This window comes from Canis lupus, chromosome 20 (assembly GCF_048164855.1).
Source record: "Canis lupus baileyi chromosome 20, mCanLup2.hap1, whole genome shotgun sequence".
Classification (NCBI taxonomy): domain Eukaryota; kingdom Metazoa; phylum Chordata; class Mammalia; order Carnivora; family Canidae; genus Canis; species Canis lupus.
This window is the reverse complement of record NC_132857.1, coordinates 15,099,506-15,116,071: the sequence shown is the minus strand read 5'-3', so window position 1 is coordinate 15,116,071 and position 16,566 is coordinate 15,099,506. Positions and strand designations below refer to the sequence as shown.

At 34.1% G+C, this 16,566-nt stretch overlaps 1 protein-coding gene across 4 annotated transcripts in view; it reads left to right on the top strand.

The window, feature by feature from the left end:
* INTU (inturned planar cell polarity protein) overlaps nt 1-16,566 on the top strand; it is an 83,315-nt gene that overhangs the window by 57,060 nt on the left and 9,689 nt on the right. For 3 of the 4 annotated variants that reach the window (XM_072788478.1, XM_072788477.1, XM_072788480.1), the window contains exons 7-14: nt 856-933; nt 4,566-4,755; nt 6,395-6,448; nt 9,157-9,219; nt 10,035-10,256; nt 10,921-11,403; nt 12,819-12,916; nt 15,931-16,120. In XM_072788478.1, coding sequence (XP_072644579.1) covers nt 856-933; nt 4,566-4,755; nt 6,395-6,448; nt 9,157-9,219; nt 10,035-10,256; nt 10,921-11,403; nt 12,819-12,916; nt 15,931-16,120 — 1,378 coding nt within the window. The remainder of the gene's footprint in view (nt 1-855; nt 934-4,565; nt 4,756-6,394; nt 6,449-9,156; nt 9,220-10,034; nt 10,257-10,920; nt 11,404-12,818; nt 12,917-15,930; nt 16,121-16,566) is intronic. The other variant, XM_072788479.1, reaches the window with a different exon arrangement.

The window sequence follows — 16,566 nt, the reverse complement described above, 5'->3', positions numbered from 1 at the left end:
TGGCCACCCTGGGATTTTTTTTCTCATTTGTCTTAATACCACGTCTGTGCATCCCCCTCTTTGCCACTATGCCTTTTACAAGCAAAATGAGAAGAGTGCTACACCACAGAAAAACCAGATTGGGAGTATAACCCAGGGACATGTGTTTTTGGAGTAGGGATTGTCTTCCTATGATGGCTGCAGTGAATAATGGGAACCCAACCTGGAAATCCTTGTGAGATAGTAGAAGAGAATAACTTCAGAGCTAAGAAGATGGTTGCCCACAGGAGGTTCTACTCCCTTTGTGTCCTTGCACAAGTTACTTAATTTTTTAGACCTCCACTTACCCATTATATAATAGGCATAATAAGACCTACTCTGTAGAAATTTTATCAGGCTCCATTGAAAACAATGTTAAGTCCATTTATTTCTTTCCTTTCTCTATTTCACTTAGAGGTGTATTGTCAAAGAAGTTGGAGGTTCACTTGAGATCTGGGTAATACTGGAAAATATCAAGAATTTAGCACTTTTTTCTGTGGGCCCAGGTACTGCACTACTTTATATGCATTAATTTTATGTAATTCTCAAAATGAATCTGAGAAGGGCTTAGTGACTATTGCCCCACTTTAGACATGAGGAACCTAAACCATAAAGAGGCTTAAGTAACTTCTGTTTAGGTGGTGGTATAAAAGTCCCTACTTGACCAGTGCTAGAACTCCATATCTAGACATCGGAGTCTTCAACTGCTAAAGCCGTAAACAACCTTTTTACACAGCTTTACTAATAGTAGTTGACACACAGACTTTTCACATTCTTTACACATAAAATGTAAAGATGTTCTGCTTCTTTTAACAAATGCATTTTTGCTTTTTTTAGAGTTCCTCTTCCTCAGCTAAGGAATATGATAGAAGATGTTGCCCAAACCTTAAAATTTATGTATGGTTCTTTAGATAGGTAAGTAATTCTGTGAGTTGAATCTCAAGTTTTTTGTTGGTTTGTATTTAAAAAAAAAACATTTAGTCACAGAGAACAAACTGATGGTTACCAGAGGGGAGGGGAGTAGGTGAGGAGGTAGGGAAAATAGGTGATGGGGATCAAGGAGTACACTTGATGTGATGAGCATTGATTGTATGGAATTGTTGAATTACTATATTATACACTTGAAACTAACATAACACTGTATGCTAACTATACTGAAATTTAAAGTTAATAAAAATAATATAAAAAATAATGAAGATATCAATGCTCATTAAAAAATGAATCTCAAGTTTTAAGTATGTGATTCTAAATTCCTTTTGTACTTAATACTTTTTCTTGGTTGGCAAGTTAGTTATTTGTTTTTTTCCTTCTTCCTCTGATTTTTTCATCCTTTATTACTTGCTTTATTTTACATTTTCGAGGCATGATCCTTTGCTTTTTCATTTCTGGTCTCATGTTAGTGTAGTGAAATAATGTGAATAGTGATGAACAACAATTATATTCTGACTTGATGTATTTCCGTAGTAGAAAATGTAAGAAAGAGCATTTCAGAACAGATACAGAAAAGAGTAAGAAGATTTTAAGTAAGTTGTTTGTGTTTTCTTCTGATTTTACAAGAGCATTGTCAAATTCACTATCCTAAAATGTGATTTCTTCTTAGTTAAAAAAAATTTTGGTAAAAAAATGCACTATTAAAATAAATGACACAGTAAAGAAGGTATTGACTAGTTTCATGTGTATCATTTCACCTATTTTCTATACAATATGAATACGGTGTGCATACTCTCTTTTTTAATATATGTGGGCTCATATTATGCATATTTTCCTGCTTCTTGCTTTTTTAACCTTGCAGTACAATATGATGCATCTTTCTTGATCTGAAGGAGGCAATTTGAGGTAACTTCAACATTTGAACCCATAAAATTACAGATGAAAAATAGATTTTTCTGTTTGTGGGGTTTTTCTAAGTTCCAGTACTTCAGAGAGCTAAAATGATACCTTTTCTTTCAAAGCCTTAGGAATCTATCAATATAAAAATCCAAAAGCTGTTTATGTTTTTCCAAACCATAGTGGTGTCAGCTGTCTGTTGCGGATCTTTTTTGTTGTCACTAGTCTCAAAGCAGCCTGAAACAATTTTCTGTGGCTGTGCCTTTGGGATTGTCTAGTTTGTAGAATTTCTCCTCTGAGAGCCTCTTAGGACACACGTCCCTCTCAAACCCAGTTACTAATTAGCATTTTCTAAATGTGTGAACTACAAAAGGCCAGGCAACCACAAACAGTGCTTTTACCTTTTATTAATAAGGAAATTTTAACCAATGAAGAGTAAGGATACAGTTGTAAACAATCTCCTTAAATTTACACTGGGTGAGCAAACCTTGCTATGTTTTGCCTTAATTAAAACTTTTTGTTTTCATAAAATCAGAGATAATTAAAGATTAAATTCCTGCAGTGAATTGCATACTTTAAGACACTCAGTTCAGGCTGTTCTGCAAATTCCAATGAACTAGGTTGGGGGCAGAGGGACTCTTAATTTCTGTGAATTTCGTTTTGAAATTTAGTTTCCATATACCTGGAAGTATCACAAAATTGGCAGCAAATTTTAGTTTCTTAGTCTAGTGAGAATTTGAAAGGCAAACTAAGATAGTAAATGTGAAGATCCATTGAGTTCCTTTTTTTTTTTAAAGATTTATTTATTTATTTATTATAGACATAGAGAGAGAGAGAGAGAGAGGCAGAGACACAGGAGGAGGGAGAAGCAGGCTCCACGCAGGGAGCCCGACGCGGGACTCGATCCCGGGACTCCAGGATCGCGCCCCGGGGCCAAAGGCAGGCGCTAAACTGCTGAGCCACCCAGGGATCCCCTATCCATTGAGTTCTTTTTTTTTTTTTTTTTTTTTTTTCATTGAGTTCTTAAGACCAAGAAGCAGTGTGGATCCAACATGTTGTTAGTTGTCATTTTGTAGCAATTTCTAATAAGTTTTTTTCTAATTATGAAAGATATTAAAGGCACACTGTGAAAAATTATGATGACTAAAAAGTCCAAAGACTTAATTATTTTTTTAAGTTGTAAACTGGTTAGTTTCTGTGAGGCACAGAAAAAATATATTCACAAAGTTTAGTTTATGATCAGATTAAAGATGTTTCCTTCACTATTCCCAGCCAAACTTTCAGCAAATTCTAAACAGTCTGTCTCTAAAACACATCTCAAATCATTCATTTCTCTCCATCTTCACTCTTACCTTGTCCAGCCACCACCATCTCTTACTTCTACAGCAGTCTCCTAACTGGTTTTCTTGCCACCTTAGTTTCCAAATGAAGTTAAAGTGATCTTTGTACATTATAATCTGTCTCCTACATGACTTTCTGATTTCGGATCTCAAACCACCCACCCCTCTGTGCTGTTCTGCTGGTACCCTGCCCAAGCTTGTTCCCAACTTAGGGCTTTTGTGCTTTTTCCTCTCACTGGGTCTTGACATTGGGATCTCAGCTTAAATGCCCATTCTCAAAGACTCTTCCCCAACTTTTTATCTAAATTAGCCAACCAGTCACACCACCCATCCACTTGATCCTATTCTCTGCATGGTTCTTTGTACGAGTTCATGTTTTTACTGTTTGTTCACTTGTTGTCTTTCTCCATTAGAATGTGAGCTCCACAGAAGCAGAGACCTTATCTTTTGTCTTGACATTTTTACTATTATACCTCCAACAGTGAGAATAGTGCCTAGAACATAGTTGGCACTCAAGCAATTTGTTGAATGAATCCATGATTATTATTCTGATGTATTAATGGTATATATACTAGTTACTGTGTTTTGAAGTGGGCTATTCCAATGAATGGCTACAGGCAATGCTATATTATTTTTGCATGGCTAAAACCAAGTGTTTAGTCTGTCTCTTCTTTACCTCTCTCTCTCTCTCTCTTTCTCTCTCTCTCTCTCTTTGAGTTCTTCAATAGTGTTGCCTTCATTAGTGAAAAAGGGAGAAATAACTTAGGCTAATTAAGTGCTTACTGTATTCAGTAAGTAAGAAGTACTTATTATGTACTTCACATGTGAGTCAGGTTGTATTATCCCCATTTGCAGAGTTGGAAACAAAAGTTCAGAGAAAGGTTAGATGATTTTTCTGCGATTTTTTTTTTTTACCACTGGTAAAAGCAGTGGTAAGATTCAAAGCCAGATATGTCCTATTACAAAGCTCAATATCTATTATTTGATCTTGCCTGAAAGATACTGGAAATTTAAATAAAGAAATAAAGTAAAAGCAGCTTTCTTCCTCTCCTTCTTCTTCCTTCTTTTTTCTTATTTTTTTTACAAAAAAGGTACTTCAGCCCATTCTGTCATAGATATACCACTTGTGTTAGCCCTGTGATTCTTCCATAATACCATCTATACAATACATTTGAAAGTAGGTTTTTGGTTAAAAAATACTGACAGGAATGAATTTCGTAACACATTCCATCAGTAACATTAGAGCAGTAATTCTTCATAAGGAAAAGGTGTCAGGAAGAGAGCCTATGTAGTTGGGAAAGATCCAGTTTCCTTAGGAACATGCCCAAGAGAACTACCATTTTCACATGTTGTTATGACTTACAGCTCTTGTTTCTTCAGTGCCTTTTGCCAGGTTGAGAATGTTCCTCGTTTGGATCATTTTTTCAACTTGTTCTTTCAAAGAGCACTTCAGCCTGCTAAACTACAATCCAGTGCCTGTCCAAGCGCACAACAATATGATGCTTCCAGTGCAGTGCTTTTAGACAGTCTCCCTGGAGTTCGATGGCTCACACTTCCACAGGAAATCAAGGTAATCTTGGGTGTCATAAATAAAAATCAGAACCAGTTGCCTTGTAATTTTTTATCTTCTCTCTTTTTTAGACTTTTTGTTATTTTCAGGATAGTGGATCAGAGTTAAAAGAAGCCATTGGTAATGAAGATCCAGTACAGTGAACTGACGAAGATAAATATTTCTTTCTAAATAAAAATTAGGTCTTTCATCTTACTTTACAATTTAAGCAGCTTCCAAATTTATAATACTTTTTTTTTAATTTTTATTTATTTATGATAGTCACAGAGAGAGAGAGAGAGAGAGGCAGAGACACAGGCAGAGGGAGAAGCAGGCTCCATGCACCGGGAGCCCGACATGGGATTCGATCCCTGGTCTCCAGGATCGCGCCCTGGGCCAAAGGCAGGCGCCAAACCGCTGCACCACCCAGGGATCCCAATTTATAATACTTTTAAGAAATCATAATTATATAGTGTGTTGCTTTTGTCAGATATTCTTTTTCTTAATGTCATTTTTTCTAAGGTATAACAGAATAATTAAGAGAAAAGATATTTTGCCTGTTATTTTAAGGAATGTGAAGAAACAATTACAGTAACATCGTATATTAGCCTATAGAGCTCAGTAGTGAGAATAGCAACCCACTAAACATTAGTATTTGTGAGATCAAAATCCACAAGTGGGTAATTTTCTTTTTGTCCTTTAGTTTTTCACAAGAGAACTATAGCCCCAAAAAGGAGTACATGAAATATTTGCTAGATGCAGAAAAATGTAGGTCACAAATGAGTAATAAGTCATAGTGTGTGAAAAGCATTGAAAGGCATGACTAATGTTTCCAAAGCTTTTGTCATGTTAGTAAGACACAGTTTGTGAAATAGTCCTGCAGAGAGTGCCTTGGCATTTAAAAGAAAAAGGAAAAGAAAAAAAAGGATTCTTTTCTACAGATCGCATATATACCAGCTTTAATTGCCAGTAGTTTTCAATTTACATATATGCATTACGGATTAAACTACAGATTAAATTATTCTGTTTTTATATCGTGAATGCTTCGTGGAGGAACAAATACATGAAAGAGTTCAGGCAATTTCCATAGAAACGAAAGCTAAATCCTAAGTAAGATTTTTCTAATAACTCTGTAGGGAAGCTAAACTGTGCCAGATTCCAGGGGAACTCTTGCCTTCATGTTTTAATCCTAAATAAAGATTAAGAGTCCTTTTATATAGAATGTAGGAAAGACACAAGAAGGAATGTTGATATTTTCAAAGAATCTGTTTACAGTTAATAGAGGGGAGAGAAAATCCTCGAAATAGATTGAGAATATTAAAATTGATTATTTTCCTCTAAGAATTTTAGTAGGTTCAAAATTTTTCTAACTCAAAACTAGAAAGCAATTTTTAAACTTGTACTTATTTTGCATTGAATACAGAGTGAAGCTTATTTTGCAATAATTGAAATTTAATTGAGAAGTAACTATATGTTACATAAACTTTTTTCTGTAATTCTGAAACTTAAAAACAACATGTTCTATTTTGGGAAATTTCTTAACTATCACAAAGGAGAAAGATACTTATTCAATTCTTCAGCTAATTATTAAGCACTTTTATGAGGCCATCACTAAATAATATGAGTTAAATGTTTTGTGTTACTTTTTTTTTTCACATAGATGGAGCTAGACACAGCATTGAGTGACTTGGAGGCTGCAGATTTTGCAGAACTGGTAAGAGAAACAGTGGATTTTAGGAAAGGCTCAATGGTGATTTCATATTTTGTAAATCAGCCATTATTCTAAATATTTTTCAAGTGGGCATGTAATAATTTTGAGATACATAGCTTTGCGTCTGTATTTTCACATGAACAAAATCTATTTTGCTTGCCTTAAAATGTTTTACTCAGTTAAAAGTATTTGTTACTTAATGTACACATAATGATTAATTGCATTTAGAGTCCTTATAAACTGGGCTTTGAGAAAAGTACACACATGTAATATGAAAGTAAAGAATTGAATTGTAATATTGAAGTAAAAACCCTATAGACATGTATTGAAATTGGAAATATCAGTCTAGTTTATCTTTAAAAATATATATACATTTCCTAACTCTGTCCAGTAAAATATCTAGAAATAGTGATCATCCCAGGAGTGATGACTGCCCTTAGCACCCAGGCTATGGTGTATAAATAATACTTCTCATTAAAAGGAACCAAGACTCCAAAGAGAAATGGCTGGTTGCAATTTTTCTTTCTTTATAGATTGTGTTTTGATGTTGTATCCAAGGAATCCCCATAGATCTACTTTGGAAAACAGTTTGGCAGTTTCTTAATAACCTATATATACACCTACCAAATGATTCAGCCATTCTGTTCTTCTCATTACCCAAGAGAAATGAAAATCTATATCAATATAAGACCTGCACAGGAATGTCCATAACAACTTCATTTGTAATAGCCAAAAACGAAACAATTCAGGTAATTCAAGTGCCCATCAGTGGGTAAATAGACAAATTACAATATGTTTATTATGCAAGGGAATATACCTAGCAAAAAATTTGGCAGATGTGTACATGGAATTGTTATATATTTTGATTTTGGTGACACATAACACAGCTATATCCATTTGTCAAAACTGGCAGACCAGGGGCACCTGGATGGCTCAGTTGGTTAAGTGACCAACTCTAGTTTCGGCTCAGGTCACGATCCCAACATCCTAGGATCGAGCCTTGCTTTAGGCTCCGCGCTCAGCGGAGAGTCTGCCTGAGGATTCTCTCCCTCGCTTTCTGTACCTCCATCTCTCAAATAATAAAATCTCTTTTTAAACTGGCAGAACAATTCACAGTGAATTCTACCTTTATTTTTTTTTTTGAATTCTACCTTTAAAAAAATGAAAATAAGGATCTATTCTAAACTTTTTGTGAAATTAGATTTAAGATTTAAGGTATAATTTATATTTGGTAAATTCTTCTGTGCCCCTTTATAGTCAACCCCTCTCCCTACCTCCAGCCTTTGACAATTACTAATTTGTTTTTTGTCCTCATGGGACATTTACCTTTTCTGGAATGTCATATCAATTGAATTTGATAATAGGTAATTATGGGGGTCTGATTTAGTTCACTTAACATAATGCATTTGAGATTCACTCATGCTATTATGCATCTGTAGTTCAGTCCTTTTATTGCTGAGTAGTATTCCATTGTATGAATGTGTCACACTTTTTATCCATTCCCCAACTGAAAGATACTTAGGTTATTTCTAGTCTTTTAGTTTCCTTTAGGTTTCATTGACTTTTTTTTTTAGATTATTGAAGTAATACATGCATATTGGATAAAATGCAAGCATGGTTATTGAAAACAAATGTCCTCCCTCCTCATCCTTCTCCCCCAGTCCTATCCCTAATTGTATCTATTCTTACAGTTTTCTTACAGTTTGAAACCTATTCTTCCAGGCTTTTTTCTCTACACCGCAGGAACATAGTTATACAGACAGACAAGCACACATCTATACACGTGTATCATTGAGGGTGTTATTTTTTTAATTAGATCATAGTGAATATTTTGTTCTGTAGCTTGCATTTTTTGCTCAGCAGTTTATCCTATAAAACCTTTTGTGGGGCAGCCCCAGTGGCGCAGCGGTTTGGCGCCGCCTGCAGCCCGGGGTGTGATCCTGGAGACCCGGGATCGAGTCCCACATCGGGCTTCCTGCATGGAGTCTCTGCCTGTGTCTCTGCCTCTCTCTTGCTCTCTCTGAATGAATAAAATAAATCTTAAAAAAAAAAAAAAACCTTTTGTGCATGCTCATATAGATCAACCTTATTTTTTTAGCAGACCTGTGATAGTCTATGGTATGAACATACCTAATTTTTTTTAACATACCTAATTTTATTAACCATTCTCCATTGTTGAACTTGATTTTATCTCCACTTTTGCATATTATAAATAGCTCTGCTACTAACTTTTTATACAAAAATCTTGATTCTCCTGTTTGAGCATATCTATAGATTTTTAGAACTGAAATTACTCAAAGGGTACGAGTATTTAATTTTATTGTATATAGTAATCAGTTGCTCTCAAATAGGCTGTATCAAATTGTACTTTCAAAAATATTATTTGGTAAAATGGCATATTTTAGATGATGTATCGTAGAACCTTTTTTATCTTGATAGACTTGTTTTAATCCCTCTTACAGTAACTAATCTTATGTTCTGTTCTTAGGTATCAATAACCAACAGTATCTTAGAAGAATAAAAGATGAAATTGTTTTCAGTCAAAAATACATGCACATTTTCTTTCACCCTAATACCCTAGTATATTCATTTCTAAAAAAGGCACTATGAGAAGTTCAGTTACTAAACAATATAATTGCCATTTTAACCATTGTAGCTTAACTAATAAAAAAAACAAAGAATATAAATCCACTGTGGTTTTTCTCCCCTAGTCTGAGGATTACTATGACATGAGACGGCTGTATACAATTTTAGGATCTTCTCTATTTTACAAGGTAAGTTGAAGTTTGAAATTTTTATAAATGTCCAACTGCTATATGAACAGACCAAAAGTGAATTTTCTCAAACTTCTACAAACATGAAAATTACATTTATCCCTTTTCCCTTGAACGTGATTACCATAAAATTAAGGTCTTAGAAAAGAAACAAAACTGGCACCTACATATTGACAAATAAAATAAATATTTCTGATTTTACTACATTCTAAAGCATTTGCAGATATGCAAAGGAGATACAATATTCAAGGAAATCAGGTGTGTAAGAGAAAAGAGCAATACTTTCTTGATTTCTTTTTGCAACATTGTACTTTTTTTCTTATCTTCAGACATAACCATGTATCTTTTTCGTAAATCTAATACTTGGTTGACTTCTATGTACAGCAAATTAAGCATCAAATGAATTTAAGTATTTTCATATTTCCAGAAAAATTTTAAACACAATTTAAAACATATCTAAAAAAGAATCAGACAGTACAGAATGGTACACAGTGAAAAGTAAGTCTATCTTCACCTTACCTTTTGCTTCTCTTTTCCACTTTCCATCCTCAGAATTCAGTTCTAATTTGGCCACTCAGACTTATACTACTCAGGTGATCTTCCTTTGTGCTAAAGTCTACCTATTGTAAACTTAACATAAATCATAGATCTCTAATTGATCTCAGGGAAAATAAATTTATTTTCACTATGCCTTTATTCCATTTGAAACTGGAATATTTTAAGCCAAGTGAAGTACCTATGAAACTCTTAGATATATTATGGCATTATTGCTGTATATCACTGGTTGATTTTTGTTCTTTGTGGTTAAATTCAAGGGGTATTTGATATGCAGTCATTTGCCTAAGGAGGACCTTATTGATATTGCTATATACTGTCGCCACTACTGCCTACTGCCTTTAGCAGCAAAACAAAGAATTGGTCAGTTGGTTATATGGAGAGAAGTGTTTCCTCAACATCACCTCCAACCTTCTACAGACTCAAACACTGAAGTCTTTCAGGAACCTGAAGGCAGATATTTTTTGCTAATTGTTGGCTTGGTAAGTTTACTTTGGTTTCTGTGTGTGTGTGTGTGTGTGTGTGTGTGTGTGTGTTTGGGGGTTGGTTTTGTTTTGTTTTGTTTTGTTTTTTTGGCTACTTACTATAAATATATACGAAAGCAACCATAATAATTTAAAATTATGAGCATGTCAGATGCCAATATTCAAGAAAATGTATGTCCCTTATTTCTTTTCTTTGACATCCATTTAATACTGGAAATATTGGAGAATATTGAAGAATATGGAGAATATTAATGAAATCCAGAATAAGATTTTATCAGGTTAAGATCTTTTATTCTCATTACTTTACTGGTTTTGCCCTCTAGTTTGTCTTGGGAAATAGAGACATGAAGAAGATATAGAATCAGAATAAACGTAATTGTAAATAAAAGGACTTCCAATAATTGTGGTTCTTTGAAAGCTACCTTGTGTCATGTGCCAGAAAGTAGTAGTTGATAGTGTACCAGGAGAAGGCAATATAAATGAATATTTGTTTTCAAGGATGATCAAGAAGCGTTGAGAATAACTAAGAAACAAAGGGAGGGAGGAGTTTTTAGTAATTATATGACTATGCCATATGTTTTTAGTATTCATAAATTTATACATGCATGCTACATATAAACATTTTCATGTAACTAAACCTATATTAATTTTTTTCTTATAGAAGCATTATATGTTATGTGTACTATTACAAGCTGGAGGCTGTGCATCCAAAGCTATTGGGAATCCTGGACCAGACTGTATATATGTGGATCAGGTCAAAACAACTCTTCACCAGCTGGAAGGAATAGATTGTCGCATAAATGAACAGCTAACATCTTCTCCAAGCCCCTGTTTGTCTTGCGCTGACTGGTTCCTTACTGGATCACATGAAAAATTAGATAGTTTGACAACCTCACCTATCCTCAGTAAACTACCAGGTACTTCCAAGGTAGTAACCTCTCCAACATGCAGAAGAATTCTTTTTGGTGACTATTCCTTAAGGACACGCAAGCCTAGTCCTTCCCGTAGTAGTGGAGGATCTGACAATGGTTGCGAAGGGGGAGAAGGTGTTGGCCTGAGCCCCCACACTACCCCGGATGCATTATGGAAACAAAGAGAATCTCAGGGTTCTGACGGTTCAGAAGAAAGTGGAGCCTTACTTAAGGTTGGTGTTCATTCAAGTGTGTAAATTCTGGGAGCTAAGCTGTCTTCCCAGTTCTTATTTTATAAATGCAAGAAAAATTTTAATGGCAAATCATTCTTCATTTGAACTAGTGGTTGTGGTTACTCTTGGCAGACCAGTGATTTAGAACCAAAAAGAAAATTACTTGTTTATTTATAACTTGTTTTATATCAAGTAATAAAATAGTAGCATCCAGGACAGCTGTTTGACACTACTTACCAAGTAGGGAAATTCCTTACCCTGCTTTCTATGTTCATCTTTCTTCTGCATTCACAATGTTAATAGAGAACATCCTAGTCATGGGGGATTTTAGAGGGCTGATCTGACTAAATAACCAAAAAAATATTCAGCAGAAACAAAAAGAAAATCAGAAGCTTATATATATATGTATATATAAGAATATATACGTAAATATTTGTGTATGTATGTGTTACTCTATCGGGGTTTTTTTTTTGTTTTTTTTTTTTTTTTACTCTATCGGTTTTTTATAGTTTTTTGTTTTTGTTTTTGTTTATTTTTATCTGCATCTGTGAAGGTCTGGTCTCCATAGTCAGGAATTTAATATGTGATTATAAAGCAAAGAGAATGTTCAGTTTTCAGGTTTATTTGTTTTTATCATTTTTTCCATGTTTTTTCTCCATGAAAATATAATGTATCCAAATGATGACCATAAGTAATCATTGTGAGGGATCTTATACCCATTCTAATGATGCTTCTCTTTCAAAACACTTTTGAAACTGTCAGTTGGGTTGATGGAGGCGATGCCAGACAAGGCATGAAAAAAGAGGAATCTGAGAAAGGGCACAAATAAAATATGAGATTCTGAGTGTCGTGGCATAAATAGTCATAGATTCCATCTTCTAATTCCGAACAATACAGCATTCTTAGAGCCCTAAGTGGATGTATTTAGGAAATACATTCTTACTGTATTCATTGTCAGTGAAATTAGTAGGAAACATAATTTAGGAAGTAAGAGATTTAAAGAGCCATGAATAGCTCCTAAGAAAAATTGAATTACAATTGAGCCATTCAGCAAATTTGTTAAACACCTACTATATGCCAAGGGCCATGAGGAGATACAAAGATAGATAAGACACAGCCCATGCCTTTGAGAAGTACAAAGTCTAGAGAGGGAGACAAGTACATGTACAAATAAAATGTAACAAAACTTGATAATGGCTCTGGTAGGTTTTCAAGAAGAAGTATCATGTCCTAATACGTAGCCTGAGATCACTGTTAGCAAAGGATAAGCCAAGAGGTACAAGTTAGCATCAAAAGTATTTAAAGGAAACATTGAAAAATATTAAGTAGTTCTCTTAGATTTTCAGTTTTTACACTATTTATCGTTTGATTCCATTCTTAGATACAACCTAATATACTTAACTGTATTTTTTCAGGTCACTAAAAAGAAAGCTACTCTTCCAAATCCATTTCATTTAGGGAACTTGAAAAAGGACCTTTCAGAAAAAGACCTGGAAATATATAACACAATGAAGTAAGAAACTTCCTTATGATATCCTTTTTTTCACTTAAACTTCATGCCTTTGAGGAAATTTTAAAGAAAGTAAAATCCAATATATTTTTTATTTCATTCAAAAATGTAATTATGGTACATCTTACATATTAAAGATAGTGTCTATGCTAATTTACTAATGTTTCTCAGTACCATATAGGGAACATGTCCTATTACAAGAGATTAAAAAACAGAGTAATGTTTCAAAATGTGAAAGTCCCCTTTTATCTCTTTTCCACAGGTAACCTCCCTTTTGTATGTCTAATTTTTAAATTATAGTATTTACTATTTTTAGACTTTGGTGGATTCTGTGGTCTGCTGCCCAGATATTCCATAACCCAGGGTACTCCTTCCCAGTATTTGGGGGTAATGGCTGTTAACTACTCACAGCCGAGTCCCTCTCTGGCTTTGCTCTGTTTGGAAGTTTATTGACTCGGCCAAGATTACTGTATCTCCCTGGGAATAGCCCACATCTAGTGACTAATAGGTAAGTGAATACAAAGACTTGACCCCTTCCCTAAATTCAAGACAACTCTAAAAGGCCATCCAAGCTTCTGAGTTCCAAGTGGTGTCTGCTGAGACCTTTGTTTTGACTGCATTGTGGTTCAGCTTCTCCTTTGCTCCATCCTGCTTCCTTCACACTTCCCCCCACTTTCTGTGTTGTTCCCCAAAGGTCTCCCTAATAAACTTCCTCAGTGCATATCTCTCAGAGTCTCTCATTTTAGAAAAGAAATAAAACCTTAAACTTAGGGAAAGTAGGGAATTCTGAAGCAAAAGTTACTGAGTGAGAGGAGCATGTTCAGCAACTTAGATTTGTCTGACCTTTGCCTACTAATGTTGAATTATATCATGTGTGGGATCAATTAGTATGTAACAAACTCAATTGCACACTTTAATTTGAATAAGCAGACATGTGAGTAGAAATCACACAAAAAATATTCGCTACTGTTACCATCTTAATCATTGAAACATTTTGTAGTAAGTTCAAATATACATGTCACAGAGTTGTCAGAAACAGCTTTTTTTCTGAAGTTAGGGCAAAAACAAGGTAACTTATCTGTATCTCGTGTGTTAAAAATTGGTATTTTATGCCTCAAATATCATGATTAATTTTTTTAATAGTTAAGAACATTTTAAACAAATCTAAATCAAACCTTTTGTGGAGCTTTGAAGCACCCTTCCAAAACGCTAGTCTTCCATTTAGCAAAAAGTACTGCTTTGAAATTTTATTAACCCCACATCTTACTTTTTTAGTGTATGTGTTATTTTGGCCTTATCTTTAGTAAAAGGAAATGTTTTCCAAGTTCATTAGCTTAAATATAAATTCCTATGTGATGTAAATCATAGCTATTTAAAACAATCTACAGATGAATGTTTATTCTCTTTATTGGCATGGAAAGATGTTGATACTATATAGTTAATTTTAAAAGTATGACATAAACCAGTATATAATATACTATCCTAATATGTATGTATATATTTTTGTAAAATAAGAATGTATAACATATTAAAAATAATAATACCCACAAAACAGTTCATTTAGTAACCAAGTCCTATCTATTTTGCATTTTCCTAATTATTTAATCCATTTAGCCCTTACTGTTTCTACTGTGGATCAGGCTTCCATTCTCTAACCTGGTTTTACTACAATAGTCTCCCAACTCCCAGCCTACCCTGAATCTATTTTCTGCTGCCAGAACGACCTTTCCAAGGAATAAATCTGACTTAACATGTGCTTTTACAAATATTGTATTCCCATGGGGGAATTGCTTGTTTGATAATTTTTAAACTTTTGGTGTATACACTGAGATATCACTGAGATATACTTTGAGTGACTTTGTGATTTGCAAGAGCTAAATTTGTTCACTGTGTTGTGGGAGATTTTGGTTTTTGGTTTTTGCTTGCTTTTTTGAGAGAAAGTTAAGAAAGACAACAAAAATGTTAATTCTAAACCTCCCTTAAAAAAGGAATCTTATTAATAGCTCTTTTTAAATAATCGTTTCTGTTCTGTACATTTTCTTGAATTGCCAATCAGAAGACATCAACAGAGAGGAAAAAAGCAAGATTTAGTGGAGTATGCTTCAAAGATAGCTAAACTCAGCTGTTTAGCTAAGTGACCTCAATCAAGCAAGTTAATCTGAAATCTCTGAAGATTGATAACCTCATGGTTAAAATGAGGGTTACTACCTATTTAACATCTCACAGGATCATTATTAGAATTCAGACTAATGTATTTTACAGCACCTATCCTGGCACATAGTATATAACTATTATTATTATTGTTGTTGTTGTTGTTGTTCTTTAGCTCTTCTTACCACTAGTAGAAATAAGCAGTATTTATAGATTCTGCTGGCCTATCTGAGATCTAAATAGGGGAAGAAAGGATGGAGAAAAAGAATGGAGAAATGAAAACGAAGAAAACACGGAAAGGAAGGAAGACTGTAATGATGAATAGTAGAATACTACAAGTAATTGCCATAGTATTCCAGAATATTAACCCAGCTTTGCAGTGGGTGGTAATTTTGTTTTTCTTCAGGATCATCAGTTTGACTTTTATGCTACTAATTTAAATGTGTTTATTTTGTTGGAAGGTGTTCTTATATGTGGTCAACTCTAGGCTGATTCCTTATTTATGACTTGTGGGTATCTGGGCCAGAAAGAGGCTGAGTTATTTATTACCAACCATGGAAAAAGTGGGCTTTAGCCAGTTTGGGCTGTTTATGTTTAGCAAAAGAACGATTAAGTTGTTTGCAATTGTTGTGTATCTATCCTCACACACCATGTAATATCTGTCTCCATTAAGGAATTGATAATAACCCTAGCCTGTACTTTAGTTAAGAAAAAAATGGGACTTAAATATTTGTCCCAGTTGCCCTGCCCCAATTACACTTCTAACATTACATTGAAGATAAAAAGCTTGGAGCATACAACATTCAAAATGAAGCAATATTTTTAAGTTTACTTAAATATCTTTTTTCTTTTTTGTTCTTTTCAAGATTAACATCTGGTCCTGAGAACACACTTTTCCACTATGTTGCCTTAGAAACTGTGCAAGGGATCTTTATTACTCCAACCCATGAAGAGGTGGCACAGCTAAGTGGCTCTATCCACCCTCAACTAATAAAGAATTTCCATCAGTGTTGTCTCTCCATTCGTGCAATTTTCCAACAGACATTGGTAGAAGAGGTATAAATATAGTTCTGTCAATTTTGTTTCAGATCCCTAAATACTCTAAAAGCTCTTTAATCAATATGTCCAACACTAACAACTTTTATTTACTTTTTTTTTTTAGCAGTCACTCAGTCTAACTAGAGTACATAATGACTGCCAAAAGGATTATACTAACAATATTTAACTTAAAAGCTTTGTTTCATAATACTGAGTTTGATGTCCTGGATTGCTTTTCCAGAAAATGGTGGGCCTGTGTTTTTCTATAGCAGAATAGAATATTATAGTTGATAATGTAAATTAGCCTCCATTTTTTTATATCTGTGAGTCAGCCATTACTTAGACAGTAGTACCTACTAGTTGTTAAGTCTGATAATTCTTTAAATTATTAGATAAGTAGTATAAGGTATTTTGTAACATAATAGGGTAAGGTACAGCAATAGACACAATACTGTTGCAAATGT